The sequence below is a fragment of the Dipodomys ordii genome, unplaced genomic scaffold (genome assembly GCF_000151885.1).
Source record: "Dipodomys ordii isolate 6190 unplaced genomic scaffold, Dord_2.0 Scaffold105, whole genome shotgun sequence".
Classification (NCBI taxonomy): Eukaryota; Metazoa; Chordata; class Mammalia; order Rodentia; family Heteromyidae; genus Dipodomys; species Dipodomys ordii.
In genome coordinates this window covers 354,397-371,351 of record NW_012267321.1, presented here as the reverse complement: position 1 = coordinate 371,351, position 16,955 = coordinate 354,397, and the positions used below count along the sequence as shown (strand labels likewise).

The window sequence follows — 16,955 nt, the reverse complement described above, 5'->3', positions numbered from 1 at the left end:
CTTTTTTCTTTTTGCTTATGTGGTGCTGAGGAATCGAACCCAGGGCCTCAGGCATGCAAGGCAAGCGCTCTACCACTGAGCCACCTTCCCAGCCCCTTCTGAGTAGTTTATTGAACATAACAGTCTAACAGACTTTCCTTCCCGGGCTGGCTTTGAACCGTGATCCTCAGATCTCAGCCTCCTGAGTAGCTAGTATTACAGATGTGAGCCAGCAGTGCCTAGATTTCGTTTTCTTCTTTGAGCCCACTTCCTTGAGGCCTCTGGGCTGGAGGCCTGTTTGTTGAGTGAATGAATGAATGAATGTGGTCTAGGGTAATGGCAAGAGTGGCTGGGAGGTGGGGAGAGGGAAATGCACAAGGCACTGGGCAGAGAAATATGTGAGTGAAGCTGCTGGTGGCTCACGCCTGTCATCCTAGCTACTCAGGAGGCTGAGATCTGAGGATCATGGTTAAGAGCCAGCCAGGGCAGGAAAGTCCGTGAGACTCTTATCTCCAATAAACCACTAGAAAACCGGAAGTGGCGATGTGGCTCAAGCGGTAGAGCGCTCGCCTTGAGCTGAAGAACGCTGGGAGAGCGCCCAGGCCCAGAGTTCAAGCCCCATGACCAACCAAAAAGAAAGAAAAAAAGAAAGATGTGAGTGACAGAGGGTGAAACCTGACTTCACTGGCCGAGATTGACGGTGGCGTTGGACGATGAAGCCCAGAGCCCAGAGAGAGGAGAAGCCCGCCATGGACGGAGCATGTACAGGACAAAGACCATCAGATGCTGGCAGTTTCAAAAAGCCCTATTGAGTGGCTCCTGGGGGTGTGAGAAAGAGTCCTGAACCTAGATGACGGCGAGGTTTGGGGCCTGCGGTGGCCGTGGGTGAGGCAGTGATGGAAGTTTCCTGAAAGGCCCGAGCTGTTTCAGCCCTCCAGGCTCTTTGAGCTCTGGGTTGTTCCCCAGCCTCAGGCCTGCCCCTGCTCTCTCACAGCTGTGACCAGGGCCTGGCTCTGGGGGTCCCCTCACCCTAGCTTGTCTTCTGCTCCCAGTCATGTCACAGTTACCATGGGACAGTAGATTTGTCCCCAGGAAATGACTGCAAATTATTTCCTTCGACCAACACTTGCTGAGCACCTACTGTGTACACGGAGACAGAGATCTGGGCCTTCATGGGGGCTCATCAACGCAGAGTTGGGGGAGGGGCAAGGGTGTTCGCAGATCCCATGGTGTGGGGGGGTGAAAAGATCAGGGAGATGGGAGAGAGGTGGGTCCAACCGAGCCCAGTGCCAGTGGCTCACGCCTGTAATCCCAGCTGCACAGGGAGGCTGGGATCTGAGGACTGTGGTTTGAAGCCAGCCAGGGCAGGAAAGTCTGGGAGACTCTAATCTCTGATGAACCCCCCCTCCAAAAAAAAGCTTCCACGCTGGGCCACCTGTCCATCCCGGCTCACGTGGCTGACTCACCCGGGCTGCAATTCTCTGACTCACTCTCCCGCTTCCCTGAGAGGATGTGGGGGGGGGGCGCCCCACCTCTAGGTTGCCTTCTGCTGGGTTCTCTGTCCCTCCTGTCTGTGATGCATGCCTGAGTCACCTTCCTGCCCCCCCACCCAACCGAAACCACACCCTTCCCATCCTATTGCAAAGGACACTTACTTGGACCAGTGTGACACTTGGCCAGGGCTTAGCTCATCCTTGGGTGGATCTCTGTGAGAGTGGGTGAGTGTCCCGGCTGGCCCCTGGTGACCTTAAACTCTGATCGTTTCACACCCACAGCCATGAATCCCTTCCCTTTGCATGCACGGTTCCCTCCGCCCACCATGCCGTTCCTTGCTCTCCTCTGCTGCCTATTTTCGGTGATCTCCTCTCCCAGGACATCTTGGTTTTTGTCCGGTGAGTTGGGGTGCTGCTTGCTTTGGTCTCATTACACAGCCCAAGCTGGCCTTGAACAATTCTCTATCCTCTTGCTTCAACCTTCAAACCTTACAGGGTGTGCCACTTGGCTTGGCAGTATTTTAGGGTTTTTTTTTCAATTTTTTTTTTTTTTTTGTTGGTTATGGGTCTTGAACTCAGGGCCAGGGTGCTGTCCCTGAGATCTTTTGCTCAAGGCTAGCGCTCTACCGCTTTGAGCTACAGCTCCACCTCTGGTGTTCTGGTTTTCTGGAGATGAGAGTCTCATGGGCACTTTTCTTTTCGGACTGGTTTCAAACTGTGATCTTAGCCTCCTGAGTAGCTAAGATTACAGGAGTGAGCTACTGATGCCCAGCTTCAAAACAATTTGTAATTTCCTTATTTTTTTTCCCCCTTTGGTGTACTGGAATTGAAGTGCAGGCCCGAAGATAGCCGGCTAGGCTGGTGCTAGAACAACTCAAGCCACCCCCCAGTTGAGCCTCACCCGTAGCCACTGTATCATCTTTACTGTGGCCTATAGAAAAAAATATTGTGGGGCTGGGAATGTGACTTAGTGGTAGAGTGCTTGCCTAGCATGCATGAAGCCCTGGGTCTGATTCCTCAATATCACATACACAGAAAAAGCCAGAAGTAGCACTGTGGCTCAAGTGGTAGAGTGCTAGCCTTGAGCAAAACCAGCTCAGGGACGATATCCAGGCCCTGAGTTCAAGCCTGAGGACTGGCAAAAAAAGAAAGAGAATAGGGCTGGGAAGGTGGCTCAGTGGCAGAGCGCTTGCCTTGTATGCCTGAGGCCCTGGGTTCGATTCCTCAGCACCACATAAGCAAAAAGAAAAATACCGGAAGTGGCGCTGTGGCTCAAGTGGTAGAGTGTTAGCCTTGAGCTGAAGAGCTGAGGGATAGTGCCCAGGCCCAGAGTTCAGGCCCCACTACCGGACCAAAAAAAAAAAAAAGAAAGAGAATAGAAGGAAGGAAAGAAGGAGGGAAGGAAGGGAGAAAGGGAGGGAGGGAGGGAGGAAAAAGTCCATATCTTTGAAATCAATACACTTCAAGGCAAGGTAGGGCAGTTAACACCTGTAATCCCAGCACTCAGGAAGCAGAAGCTGGAGGATGGGTAATCAAGGCCAGGCTTGGTTACATATTGAGGCCCTGTCTAAAAGAAAAGAACAAAACTCACAAAAGTTCACATGTCTGAAATACCACAGTGGAACCTCTAGGTACAATTAATACAAATTGGCAATAAAAAGATAAGAAAGTAAATTAGGCTGGGAGGTGTGTGCGTGGGATCAAGAAATGAGGAGTGATTATGGTCAAGGTAGCTTATTTGCATATATGAAAATAGAACTGTGAGAACCTGTTGAGCTGGTTTTTGAGAATAGGGAGAGTGACAGATGGGCTGTGGTTAATTGGGACTCCTGTGTGGAAATGACACAATGAAACACACTTGTGGGGCGGGGAAGGTGGCTCAGTGGTAGAGCGCTCGCCTCGCATGCATGAGGCCCTGGGTTTGATATTTCAGTACCACATACACAGAAAAAGCTGGAAGTGGTGCCGTGGCTCAAGTGGTAGAGTGCTAGCCTTGAGCACAGAGAGGCTCAGGGACAGTGCCCAGGCTGAGTTCCAGCCCCAGGATTGGCAAAAATAAATAAATAAAACACCCCAAATGAAACCAAAACAAAACACACTTGTGCAACTACTTTAAAGAATTAATTTAAGCTAGTTTAATAAAAATAAACACAACCTTTGCAAAATAATGCTGGATGAGCGGCAGGAGGCCGCTTCCTGCGGTTCCCTAAGACCCCCCAGAAGGGGAGGACACCCCCACCCCGCACCCAGGCCTTTCACGGGACCAGCGTTATGATTGTTGGTTAAGTGAATTCATAATCTGCCAGTCCGAGACAGAGTTGGGGCACGCTGAGACGCCTTGTTCCCAGCGATCGAGGCAGCAGACCCCCGACCCCTGCGACTCGGGGCCCTGCGACCCCCGACTCAGCCGCCGCCGCCGGGTCCCAAGAGCGGATGCACCTGATCCTCCCTCCTAGAGAAAGCAGGACCAGGACTACATTTCCCACAAGTCTCAGGGCTGAGACTACAACTCCCAGCATCCTTTCCTCCGCTAGGTTCGGTGCCCTTCAGCCAGAGGGGAAGGGGGATGGGGAACAGCACCCTCACCCCCCCCCCCATTCCCTTAATTCTATCCGCTGCCTCCCTCCCTGATAGTCCTGCCTCAGTTTCACCAAGGAGATTTCCTTAAGGGAGAGTCCTCCTGCCCCTTTCCTGGTGTCCCCAGCGCGGGGCAGCCGCGGGCTAGTCCGGGACCCCTGATCGCAGGGCTGGGGGGGGCAGAGCTCGGGACCCCTGATCGCAGGTGTTGGGGGGGCAGAGCCCGGTACCCCTGATCGCAAGTCGGGGGGCAGATCCTGGGACCCCTGATCGCAGGTCGGGGGGCAGATCCTGCAACCCCTGATCGCAGACGTGGGGTGGGGGGACAGAGCCTGGGACCCTGATCGCGGGTTGGGGTTCCGGGAGCGCGCGCCTGGGAGGGGGCGCCCTTGTGTTGCGGAGGCTGCATCCGGGGTGCGCAGCTCCCGCCCAGCCGCAGCGGAGGGGACGCGTCGCCGGTGCTCGCGGAAGATGGAGAGGTCCTCGCCCAGGGTGGGAGTCTGCGTTTCCGGGTGTGTCTGCAGTTCGGGGTGCTGTGGGGCGAACCCCGAGATGGCAGCCTGGCACGTGTCGTGTGTATGTCCTTGTGTGATGTGTCCATGTCCCTGACCACCGGGGTCCAGTCCCAGCTTGGCAGCTTCCCTCCCACGCTGTGCCTCAGTTTCCCTGCCTGTACAAGGGGGGAAGTTTCTGTCTGGAAGGGCTTGGTGGAGAGTCAAAGGTGATACATGGAGATTCCTGCCTATTTCGTCATTTAAGAATAAACAAACAAAAGCAAATGATTCTGTACTTTTTGTGCTTGTGGTTGTGTAATGTGTGTGCAGCGAAATGTGGGTTTTCTGTGCTGCGTGCGTCTGCCTGCGTCTTTGCGTGTGATGTGTTTCTGGATCTTCCTATGTGTTTGTGTGTGCCTGTGAGTGCCTATGTACACGACATGTGACCGTGGCAGGGTTAGGAGTCTCTGGAACCTTGTCTGAAGTGCGTGTTTGTACCGTGTGTCCACGCCTGCGCAGGTATGGGATGCATGGCTGGCCAGGTCTGCTTGTGTATCTGCATGTTTGTGTATGATGCATCAAGCTTTATAAATGGCCCGAGGTGTGTGTGTGTGTGTGTGTGTGTGTGTGTGTGTGTGTGTGTGTGTATCTTGGTGGGCCATGTATTCAGGTGCCTTTTTGCATCTGATCTGTGTGAACGAATGTTTCGGGGCACGGAGCAACTCTAGGATTTCTGTGTCCCTCCCTTGTCTGTGTTCCGTGTGTCTGTGAATGCACACAGATCCGTGTCTCTGTGTGTTCCTGGGATCCTGTCTGTGCATGTCTGTGACTGGAGGGTTCTTTGTCTCCCATTTGTCTCTGAGATGTTTGTGAATGTGGGTGTCTCTGCCTCTCACTGTGGCATCTGTGTGGATCTCTCTTTGTGGCACCTGTCGGTGGGTCTGTGGTGCATGTGGGTCTTGGGCATGCTTGGTTGTTCCTGCGTGGCCTGGTGCATTTGTACTGGAGCCGGGTCTGCCTGTGCATGCCTGATGCAGCCTGTCCCTGCGTCTTTTGTGTGTGACGTGTGTGTGTGTGTGTGTGTGTCTCCCCGGTTGCTGCACGCTGTCCACCTTTGTATGTGCTGTGCCCATGTGTGAGGGACCTGCGGCTTGTCAGCGGTGTGTGAGCTGCATGTGCCTCACATCTCTCCCTCTTAGCGTGTGACACACGTGTCCTTGACAGTGGTATGGCACAGTGGTGTCAGAGCCAGGCGCTGTGGACCCTGAGCACTCCCCCCCCCAAGGGTCTGCTGGTCCCTGTCTGTCTCCCCCTCCCCTCTCTCCCCTTCCTCCTGGCAGCCAATGCTACCCAGAGCCGGTTGCCATGACAACCCTCCATCCTCCCTTCATCCTCCCTCCTCCCACCCTTCCTCTGACAGGCTCTCTTCTCCCCCAATCGTGGCTGTCCTCGGGGGCGGGGCCCTCGTTCTCGCTCCCCCCCATCTTACCCTCTCCCCCCCCTACCCCAGCAACCCCGGCTCCCCAGCTCCTCGCCTCTGTCTGCCTCTCCACCCCTTCATCTGTCTATCCCTTCAAATAGGGGGAGGGGGGCACCTGAGCCAGTAAGCAGCCCCTCCCTCCCCCTGTGCTGCGTCTCCCGCCCCTCTCCTGAGCTAGGGGAGGCCAGGGTCGAGTGGGTCCCCATGGCTGGGGGCTGAGGGCCCGCCCCCCCTCCTCCCCAGCCGCCACCACCTGCACCTCCCTTCCATCCTCGACAAGATGCCTGCTCCGGGAGCCTTCATCCTCCTCGCGGCCGTCTCTCTCTCGGGCTGCCTGGCGTCCCCGGTCCATCCCGGTGAGTGCGTCCTGCCGGCCATCGGCGGGGCCCGGCCCCCGCCCCCACCGCGGCCCCCATCACCTGTGCGCGCCCCCCCCCCCGGGCCGGGCTGGGCCTGGGGCTGCAGGGCCTGTGGGCCGGGTGTGTGTGCACGCCTGTGTGCGCGCACGCGAGTGTGTGCGGGCGCGGGCGGGGAAGGACAGGGCCCCGGGAGAACTGGGGCCTGGGGGGGGGACACAGCCTAAGCGGCTGTCTCTGCTTTTGGGGGGGCCCTGGGCTTGGGCTGGGGAATAGAGGGCAAGCCTGCGCTCCCAGCGCCCTTAGGAGAGGCCCCAGCCCAGCCGCCTGTGCCGGGCCAGGTGGGGGCTCAGGGGCACCAGCTTCTTCCCCCAGCTTTCATCTGGCAATCACCCCCCTCCTTAAATGGGGGATAAGCAGGCTGTCCCCACCAGCGTATGTTAAATTCTCACGGTTCCAGCCCTCACTATCGCCTCACATTCCTTGTCTTCATCCTCCCTGGAATCCATCCAAACCTGGGGTGAAAGGATGCGGTGGGGCTACAGAAGGGACCTCACCCCCAGCCCAACCACCTGGGAAGGCCGCAAACTACAACTCCCACAATACCGCTGGGCCACCCAGCCTTTCTGCCAAGGGGCCTCTGGTCGCAGAGCACCATGGGAGTTGTAGTCTAAGACTACAACAGGATAGGAGGGGCATGGAGCACAAGAGCCAATGGCTTGAAGCCTAGCCCGAACCTGTACCCACAGACGGATTCGCCCTTGGCCGGGCCCCCCTGGCTCCTCCCTACGCTGTGGTCCTCATTTCCTGCTCTGGCCTGCTGGCCTTCATCTTTCTCCTCCTCACCTGTCTGTGCTGCAAAAGGGGTGATGTTGGCTTCAAGGTGAGATGGCTGAAGGGGCTGCCTGGGGACGGGGTCTGGGGGACCCCAGCAAGGCCCTTCTCTACCGCAGGTGGTTGGCCGGGGAGGGGCAGCAAGCCTGAGAGCACACCTGGCTTGAAGTTGTGCAGACCAGGGGCTCTGGGATCTAGACACTGGGGTGGAAGTTGGGCTGGGACTTGGGGGTGAGGGCAGATGGCATGGGGGGCAGTTATGACATAATGCGGGCACGCCTCTCAGCCCCATGTTTTTCTCCTCTCCTGGCTCCAGGAGTTTGAGAACCCCGAAGGGGAGGACTGCTCTGGGGAGTACACCCCCCCTGCAGAGGAGACCTCCTCCTCGCAGTCGCTGCCTGATGTCTACATTCTCCCTCTGGCTGAGGTCTCCCTGCCAATGCCAGCCCCGCAGCCTGCACATTCAGGTACTGCACCAGCCCAGGGTCCTGGGGGCACAGGGCTGTAGGTCCCTGAGGACCTTTTCTTCAATGAAAGGCAGAGAAGGGGAGGCTAGATTCTTGGAAGTGAGAGAGGCAGACAGATCATCTTGGCGGGGAGCCATTGCTTAATATCCTAAACCAGATGTGGAGATGCTTTGGGGAACCAGGAAGGCTGAGATCTGCCTCGATCTCAATCTCCGAGGTAGCCAATGAGAGGCCTGAACTCAAGTCATTGGAACTTGGGAGGCCAAAGGAGAGGGCTGATTGGATGTTGGAATCTTGTGGACAGCCAATGAGAAGGCTCAGATCCTGTTTTGGAATGTTGGCGCAGCCAATGGAAGGAGATTGGTGTCTGCTTGGACCCCAGTCTTCACTGAATTGGAAGGTGTCCCTGGGAGGAAAGAGATGCTCAAGGGCCTCCCCCTCCCACCCCCTCTTCAGACATGACCACCCCCCTGGGCCTTAGCCGCCAGCATCTCAGCTATCTACAGGAGATTGGGAGCGGCTGGTTTGGGAAGGTGAGTGGGGCTGGGGGCTGGGGGACAAGGGGGCACACAATCCTGGCCTGGACTCCTGTTCTGTGTCCATCCCTGCCTCGCTCTCACCATTTTTCATTTGCCCCTCTCACCTCCCCCAGCCCACCCATCCCCCCTACGTCCGCCCCTCACCTGCTCCCACCCGGCCCATCCCCACCCACCCCACATCTGTCGGTCAGCATCTCCCTCCTCACTCCATTGGCCACTCCGCCTCGTCACCTGGCTCTCCACGCATCCGTCCGTCTGTCCATCCTTCCATCCGTCCCTGCGTCCATCGGACTTTGGGCCCGTGAGTCTCACCCTGTGTCTGCTGGGGGACAGGGGAGGTGGGAGATGAAGGAGGGGGTGGAAGGGGGGTGGATCAGGAGCTGTAAGATGGAGCTGGCGGTGGAGGAGGGACGGGCTGGAGACATGGCTGTCCCTGATTCTGAGGTGCCCCTTGGCCAGGTGATCCTGGGGGAGATTTTCTCTGACTACACCCCGGCCCAGGTGGTGGTGAAGGAGCTCAGGGCCAGTGCTGGGCCCCTGGAGCAGCGCAAGTTCATCTCCGAAGCTCAGCCCTACAGGTATCTCAGTGGATGTGTGTTCTAGAAACCCACAGGTGAAGGGGGCTTTTTTTGTTTTGTTTTGGTGCCAGTGCTAGGTTTTGAATTCAGGGTCAGGGCACTGTCCCCAAGCTTCTTTTGCTCAAGGCTAGCACTCTACCACTTGAGCCAGAGCGTCACTTCTGGCCTTTGCTTTTTATGTGGTACTTAGGAATCGAACCCCGGGGCTTCATGCATTCTAGGCAAGCACTCTACCACTAAGCCACCTTCCCAGCCCTAACTCCAGCTTTTTTGATGGCTCACTGGAGATCAGAATCTCATAGACTCTCCTTCTCAGGCTGGCTTCAAAATGTGACCCTCAGATCTCAGCCTCCTGAGGGTGTGTGCTAGGTTACCCCTCATGGAGGTGGAAGGAGTTCAGGATGGGGCCAAGTCTGGCTTCAAACCCCAGATTCTCTTCTTGGCTGTGTACCTCTTAGCTCAGTCTCTCCCTCCTGGAGCCCAGAGCTAGGGACCTGCAGCAAGACCTGAGCTGAGCACCCCCAGAGCTTCATTTGGTAAGTGAGTTCAGAAAGAGGGCCACTACAGTGTTGCAGTGGTTTGAGATCACTACAGAGCTCTGCCTCCACTCTGAGTAAACATTTGCCTGATAATTTCACGCAGAGGTAGAGTCTCCTGATATGGAAAGGCTGTGTACGCAAATTCCTTATCAGAACCGTTGGTAAATGTCAAGTTCACCCTGAGACTTGAGTGGACTTTGACACTCACCCCATGATTGTTGCCTATTGCTCCTGGGGCAGTCCCATTCTTCTGTGGGGCCCTTTTTATTTTTTTAATTTCTTTTTTGGGTCTGGTCGTGGGGCCTGAACTCTGTGCCTGGACGCTGTCCCTCAGCTCTTCAGCTCAAGGCTAGCGCTCTACCACTTGAGCCACAGCGCCACTTCCGGTTTTCTAGTGGTTAATTGGAGATAAGAGTTTCACAGACTTTCCTGCCTGGGTTGGCTTTGAACCATAATCCTCAGATCTCAGCCTCCTGAAGTAGCTAGGATAACAGGTGTGAGCCACTTGTACCTGGCTTCTCTGCCCTTGTTGCTACTATCCCCTCACTCTCCTACATGGCAGCCTCTTTCTTGCCACAGGACCTTGGCTTTTGTTTCTCCCTTTCTCTAGAGTATCACGGCTTGTTTCTTCATCTCCAGCTTGAAGTTGGGGGCTCCCTTCCTCTTTTCACTTTTTTCTTTTGGGCTTAAACTCTGGGCCTGGGTGCTGTCCCTGGACTCCTTTTGCTCAAGGCTAGCGCTCTACCACTTGAGCCATAGCTCCACTTCTGGCTTTTTCTTTTTCTTTTTTCTTTTTTGGTCCAGTCGTGGGGCCTGAACTCTGGGCCTGGACACTGTCCCTCAGCTCTTCAGCTCAAGGCTAACGCTCTACCACTTGAGTTACAGCGCCACTTCCGGCTTTTTTCTTTTTGCTTATGTGGTGCTGAGGAATCGAACCCAGGGCCTCAGGCATGCAAGGCAAGCGCTCTACCACTGAGCCAACTTCCCAGCTCACTTCTGGCTTTTTCTGTGATTCATTGGAGGTAAGTCTCATGGACTTTCTTGCCTCAAACCTCAGGCCTCAGATTTCAGCCTCTTGAGTAGCTAAGAGTACAGGTGTGAGCGACTGGCACCCAGCTTCCTCTTTTCAGTTTCGTCCTTATTTGCTGACCCCCATGTACAAGGTGCCTGGAATAGTCCGTGATACCATCTTGTGTGGTTTTTTGTTTTTTTCTTTCATAGCTTATATCCCAGTTTGTCATTAATTTCCCTTTTATCGCCTGTCTCTGCCTATTCCATTGCTGACAAACCACTGACCACAAATGGCTGTTTACATTTAAAGCAAACTCAGTGACAGCAGCCAGACATTAGTGGCTCATGCTGAGACGGGAGGATTGCGGCTCAAGGCTAGCCCTGGCCTACCCCTCCATCTCAATCCCTAATTGGGTCATGGTGGTGTGGGCCTGTCATCCCAGCTGTCGGAAGAATAAATAGGAGGATCACCGTCCAAGTTGGTTGGTCCAGGGAAAAAACTAGACCCTATGTCAATAATAAGTAGAATAACTTGGGCTAGAGATGTGGCTCAAGCAGTAGAGCACCAGCTTACGAAGCGCAAAGCCCTAAGTTTAAACCACCATACCAAAAAAAAAAAAAAAGAAGAAGAAGAAGAAGAAGAAAGGGAGGAAGAAAGTCATTAAGCATCATTTTACCCGGCCACACTTTCCACATTTCGAGTGGCCACATGATCCCATGTGGCCAGTTTGCCCCTGGCCTGGTATGGTTCTGTCTTCAGGGAAAGTTCTGTAGGACAGCACAGCACCGCACTGAGATCAGATCGCAGCTGTGTAATTCCGGGCAAGTCACTTCACATCTCTGAGCCTTCATTTCCTTCTGCATGGCATGCAGGGGCCATCATCCTGCAGTGTGACAGTCAGCTAAGGATTCCTTCTTCCTCCATCAGCCTCAGTTTACCAGCACCAGCCATTTCTCAGGTCCTAGCATGTGGCAGCTAGATGCATGGTTTTCATTCAAGCAGGATGACAGCCCCTTAGTGCTGATATCAGAATGAAAACAACTCAAGATGGGCGCCAGTGGCTCACGCCTGTCATCCTAGCTACTCAGGAGGCTGAGATCTGAGGATCGTGGTTCAAAAGCCAGCCCAGGCAGGAAAGTCCATGAGACTCTTATCTCCAGTAAACCACTAGAAAACCGGAAGTGGTGCTGTGGCTCAAGTGGTAGAGCGCTGGCCTTGAGCTGAAGAGCTCAGGAGTAGTGTCCAGGCCCAGAGTTCAAGCCCCAGGACTGACCAAAAAAAAAAAAAAAGAAGAAAACAACTCACTGTGTACCCACTTCAGGAAGAGTCCTGGAGTGTGAAGTCTGACATGCTTAATGCTCCCTCAGACTCCAAAATAGATAGGTATGAAGGGAAACGCCCTTCCCCATGCTTGGTTTGATTGTACATCTGGTGTAGTGTGTTAATTCATGTCTGTAATCCCAGCACTTAGAAGAAATGATAAGTTTCAGGCCAGGATGCTCTACACAGTGACGGCCTGTCTCCAAACACCAAACTAAATAAAGAGTAAAAAAGAGAAAGTATTCGAAAACGACAAGGCCCATAAGGAAAGGGCAGGGACATTATGTGACAGAAACAGGCCCTTTGGACAGGGAAACGAGGAGGTATCTGTCATGCAAAGCATTGTGGGAAGTGTGTTCCAGGCACTGGGAGAAGCAAGCATATGGGAAAATCTGGAATCAGAAAAAGACTTCCTGGAAATGCAGTTAGAATTGAAGGCAAAAATAAAGCCCAACACATGTTAGAATAAAAAGAACAGTGATAGTGCTGGGCATGGTGGTAGATGCCCTGTAATCCCAGCTCTCAGAAGCCTGAAGCAAGAAGATTGACAGTAGAGTGGGCTGGGAATGTGGCTTAGTGGTAGAGTAGCATGCATGAAGCCCTGGGTTCAATTCCTCAATACTACATACACAGAAAAAGCTGGAAGTGGTGGTAGCTCAAGTGGTAGAGCCCTAGCCTTGATCAAAAGAAGCTCAGGGACAGTGCCCAGGTCCTGAGTTCAAGGCCCAGGACTGGCAAAAAAAAAAAGAAAGAAAGAAAGAAAAAAGAAAAGAAAAAAAAATTGAGTGTTCCAGACTAGTGGATACACAGCCAGACCCTGTCTTAAAATACAAAATACTGCTTTTTAAAGCAGTAATAGCTCAAACCTCTCCCCACCACGTCCCATTACCTCACTGATCCACTAAACCTGCAATACCCATATGAGGGGGTTAGTACCCTTCCCCCCACTTTTCAGATGAGGTAAACAGAGGTAGGGAGAGGTGCAATGACTTACTGGTGATTCCACAATGAGGGTGCAGGTGGGCCATGGCCGGCTCACCACTGGGGGGCGACGCGGAGCTGAGATTGAAGCTGGGGCCTGAGCCAAGGCTAGGAGCTTGGGGAAGGCAGGGTGTCCTCCCGCAAGAGCCTGAGCAGGGGCTGGGTGACACCAGCCCTTGGGGGACAACTGAGAGCCATAGAAGCCAGGGACAAACTGAGGCTGGAGCTGAGGGGTGTGTTTGTGTAGGGGAGAAGGTGGGAGAGGGCAGGAGCGGGGTAAGGTTGAAGGGGAAGAGGGAGGAGAGGCAGGGACCTCTGAGGCCGCCTGTTGCAGGCCAGCCAGGGCGGTGCCTGAGAAGAGATGGGTTGGGTGGGCAGATACTGCCAGGGAGGAAACTGAGGCCAGAGCCTGAGCTGAAGTTGGGCTGGACAGTGAGGCTGGATCGTAGTCCCGCCCACTCCTCTCCTGGCCCCTCCCCTGCTCGCCTCCCCTGGCCCCTCCCACTTCCATCCAGGCTCCTCCCCCTACACTGGCCCCTCCCTCCTGATGCTTCCTTCTCCTGGTTCCCCCACAGAAGCCTGCAGCACCCCAACGTCCTCCAGTGCCTGGGCCTCTGTGTGGAGACGCTGCCCTTCTTGCTGATCATGGAGTTCTGTCAGCTGGTGAGGGGCTGGGACTGGGTGATGGGGGAGGAGGGCAAGTGGGGTCCCAGGAGCCCCCGACCTCCCCCATCATCACTACGAGACATCTGGGTGCCGGCCTTAACATTTCTTGAGGTTTCCTGGATGCATGGCTGCTCTGAGCCAGCAGGCAAAGTGGATCTGTCATTACTCCTTTCACACTGCAAGGGAAACTGAGGCTCGGAGAGACTGCTTCCTCCCCTCCCCCCCTCCTTCAGAACAATGTCTGGCAGGGACTATGTAGTGATCCATGCCCGCCTCCCTCCCAGGGGGACCTGAAACGATACCTCCGGGCCCAGCGGCCCCCCGAGGGCATGTCCCCCGAGCTGCCTCCTCGAGACCTGCGGACCCTGCAAAGGATGGGCCTGGAGATCGCCCGTGGCCTGGCGCACCTGCACTCGCACAACTACGTGCATAGGTGGGCAGGCCCGGAGCTCCGGGACCAGGCTGGGGAGAAGCCCAGGGTAGGGGGGTCGGGAGTGGCCGGCTCTAAACCCAGACAGACCACGGGAGTCCAGGGAGGACAGGCCAACAGGGAAGGCAGAGAAACAGGAAAGGAGCCCGAGCCAACACAGGCGGGGAGTGGCCCAGGAGGAGGAGGAGCCAACATAGACAGGGAGGGGGCAGGAAGTGGGCGGGTTAAGGAGGAGCCAATCGTGCTGAGCAGGGCTAGGAAAAGGCGGGGTCAAGGGAGGGGCCGACTGCGATGGGGAGGGGCTAGGAAAAAGGCGGGGCCAGTGGAGGAGCCAATCGTGATGGGGAGGGGCTAGGAAATTTTGCGGAGCCAGGGGCGGACCCAGCAGACAGGGAGGGGACAGGAAATGGGCTGGGCCAAGGGAGGAGCCAGTAGTGATGGGGAGGGTTTAGAAAGAGGCAGAACCAACAAGGTCAGGGGTCAGGAAAGAGGCAGAGTCAAGGGAGGGGCCACCGATGGGGAGGGGCTAAGAAGCAGGCAGCACCAAGGAGGAGCCAGTAGAGATGGGGAGGGATCAGAAGAGATAGGACAAGGGAGGAGGCAGCAGATGGGGAGGAGCCAATACAGACAGGGAGGGGCCAGGAGATAGGCAGGGGGGGGCCAGGGGAGGGACCAACACAAATGGGGAGGAGCCAAGGATGGGAGGAACTTCTAAGAGAAGAGGATAAAGGAGGAGATAGGCCGGATAAAAGGTGGAGCTGGGGAGGAGGAGCCAACAAAGAAGGGGAGTGGCCAAGGAAGAGGGAGGAGCTAATGAAGGGGGAGTCTGGGAGCGAAGTGGGAGGAGCCAGAGAGAAGGGGCTGTAGGAGAGGGACCCGGCAAAGGAAGAAGGCAGAGTGGAGAGGTTTCTAGGGGTGGAGGAGGAATGAGGAGAGGGGCATAGAGAGACTACCGCGGGGCTGTGGGGGAGGAGTCAGAGTGTGAGTGGGCGGGGTCTCGAGGGGCAGGTCTATGCTGGGGCGTGTGGGCGGGGCCTCACTCGCTAGCCCCGCCCCCGCTTCCCCAGCGACCTGGCGCTGCGCAACTGCCTGCTGACCTCCGACCTCACGGTGCGCATCGGGGACTACGGGCTGGCGCACAGCAACTACAAGGTGGGCGGCCTCGGGCGGACGGGCGGCGGCGGGGTCCCCGGAGGGGGGTCCCCCGACCCTCCTGACCCACAGGTCCCGCCGGTCCCCAGGAGGACTACTACCTGACGCCTGAGCGCCTGTGGATCCCGCTGCGCTGGGCCGCGCCCGAGCTGCTGGGGGAGCTGCATGGGACCTTCATGGTGGTCGATCAGAGCCGGGAAAGCAACATCTGGTGAGGCGGGGGGGGGGGGGGGGGGGGGACCAGAGGACTCCCGATGGGGCGGGCCGGACCTCCAGGCGCCGGGCGAGGGTTCAACCTCTCTGCCCCCCGCCCCACGCAGGTCCTTGGGGGTGACCCTGTGGGAGCTGTTTGAATTTGGGGCTCAGCCCTACCGCCATCTGTCAGACGAGGAGGTCCTGGCCTTCGTGGTCCGCCAGCAGCACGTGAAGCTGGCCCGCCCCAGGCTCAAGCTGCCCTACGCGGACTACTGGTGAGTGGGGGGTGCGGGGGTGGGGTGGGCGGGCTGCCCGGGGTCACCTCTCAGCACCCCCACTCGCCCTCCCTGGGCCCCAGGAGTGGACAGAGGACATTCTCTCTGCCTCTGCCATGACCTGGAGGGGAACACGGAGGCGCTGAGTGGCGGAGATGGGGAGGGGGGGGATGGAAGGGGAGGTTCTCCGACCCCGCCCACTGACCCCGCCTCACCCCGGCCGGCTCCTCCCCGGCTCCGTGTCCCGGGGCCTCCACCTGGGCCCCCCGCGATCTCTGTCGCCGCTCTGGGGGCTCTGCCCCGCTCACCCTTCCCCTCTCTTCCCCTGCCCTCCCTCCAGGTACGACATCCTGCAGTCCTGCTGGCGGCCCCCGGCCCAGCGGCCCTCGGCGTCCGACCTGCAGCTGCAGCTCACCTACCTGCTGTCGGAGCGGCCGCCGCGGCCGCCGCCGGGCCTGACTCACGGCCCCGCCCTCCAGAACCGGACGCTGCGGGAGGCCCCGGAGCCGCGGATCCACGGAAGGGTGAGGCGCTGACCCCGGCCCAGAACCCCCCCCCCACTCCCTTGCACCCCTCAATCTGATGCTCGACAGACCCAGAAGTAGCAGGACCCGAGGCCGCGTGGAGGGGTGGGGCGGTGCCTCAGATCCGAGCCCCCAGGCCTGTGCGAGCCTCGTTACCCCGCCCCGGGGCGCCCCCTCCTTCCTCCCTTCTATCTCGTCCAAAATCAAATCCAGTTCTCGGACCGATCTAAAATATAAACCTAGCGATGGGGAGATCTACTTAGTTGCGTCTTCTCCCCGCCCCCCCCACGCCCAGGGGCCCCGAGCTGCGGCCATTCGGGTGGGGGCCCCGTTACCCCGAGCCACCCGTCCGGCTGTCACCCGTACTAGGAATTTCCTGAGCCCCACCCCGGGGAGAAACTGACCCGCGACCCCTTCCGGCCCAGACCTCTAAATGGAGCGGTTTCTGTGCGTGTGCACGGGTCCCGGAGCCGGAACTCGGGGCCTGGGCGCTGCCCCTCGGCCCCTTCCACTCGCGCCACCTCCGTCCTTTTCTGTGGTTTATTGAAGATCCGAGTCTCACGGGCTTTCCTGCCCAGGCTGGGTTAGAACCGTGATCCTCAGATCTCAGCCTCCTACGTAGCTGGGATGACAGGCGTGAGCCACGGCGCCCCTAAGTCCAACTGGGGTGATGGTGGTGTCTGGGTTTTAGATTTGAGCCTCCAGACCCGCCAGGTACACCTTAACCCAAAATGTGGGGGCTTCCCCCCTCTACCTCCCCATCCCCACCCAACTAGGACTGTTTGCCCTTTTCTATCCCGGTGGGTTTCAAACCTGATCCTTCCGCTCCCACCCATCCGAGGACCACCAACCCTCGTCACCAGCCTGAACCCGGGCCGCGGCCCCCCCACCCCGCGCCCCATCCAGCTTCCGAAACATTTCTGCGGGAGGGGCGGGCTCCGGCGCGAGGCTGCGGCCCTGACGCCCTTTCTCTTCTCCTTAGGAGTCTTGAGTCGCTGCCATGTTCCTGGTTAACTCGTTCCTGAAGGGCGGCGGCGGCGGCGGCGGCGGGGGCCTGGGCGGCG

At 57.3% G+C, this 16,955-nt stretch overlaps 1 protein-coding gene across 1 annotated transcript in view; it reads left to right on the top strand.

Moving 5' to 3' along the window:
* Positions 1-6,303: 6,303 nt before the first annotated feature.
* Lmtk3 (lemur tyrosine kinase 3) overlaps positions 6,304-16,955 on the top strand; it is a 15,593-nt gene continuing 4,941 nt past the window's right edge. The window contains exons 1-11 of the mRNA XM_013027562.1: positions 6,304-6,379; positions 7,129-7,262; positions 7,530-7,680; positions 8,137-8,213; positions 8,679-8,797; positions 13,225-13,312; positions 13,600-13,748; positions 14,813-14,897; positions 14,987-15,108; positions 15,218-15,367; positions 15,708-15,891. Coding sequence (XP_012883016.1) covers positions 6,304-6,379; positions 7,129-7,262; positions 7,530-7,680; positions 8,137-8,213; positions 8,679-8,797; positions 13,225-13,312; positions 13,600-13,748; positions 14,813-14,897; positions 14,987-15,108; positions 15,218-15,367; positions 15,708-15,891 — 1,335 coding nt within the window. The remainder of the gene's footprint in view (positions 6,380-7,128; positions 7,263-7,529; positions 7,681-8,136; positions 8,214-8,678; positions 8,798-13,224; positions 13,313-13,599; positions 13,749-14,812; positions 14,898-14,986; positions 15,109-15,217; positions 15,368-15,707; positions 15,892-16,955) is intronic.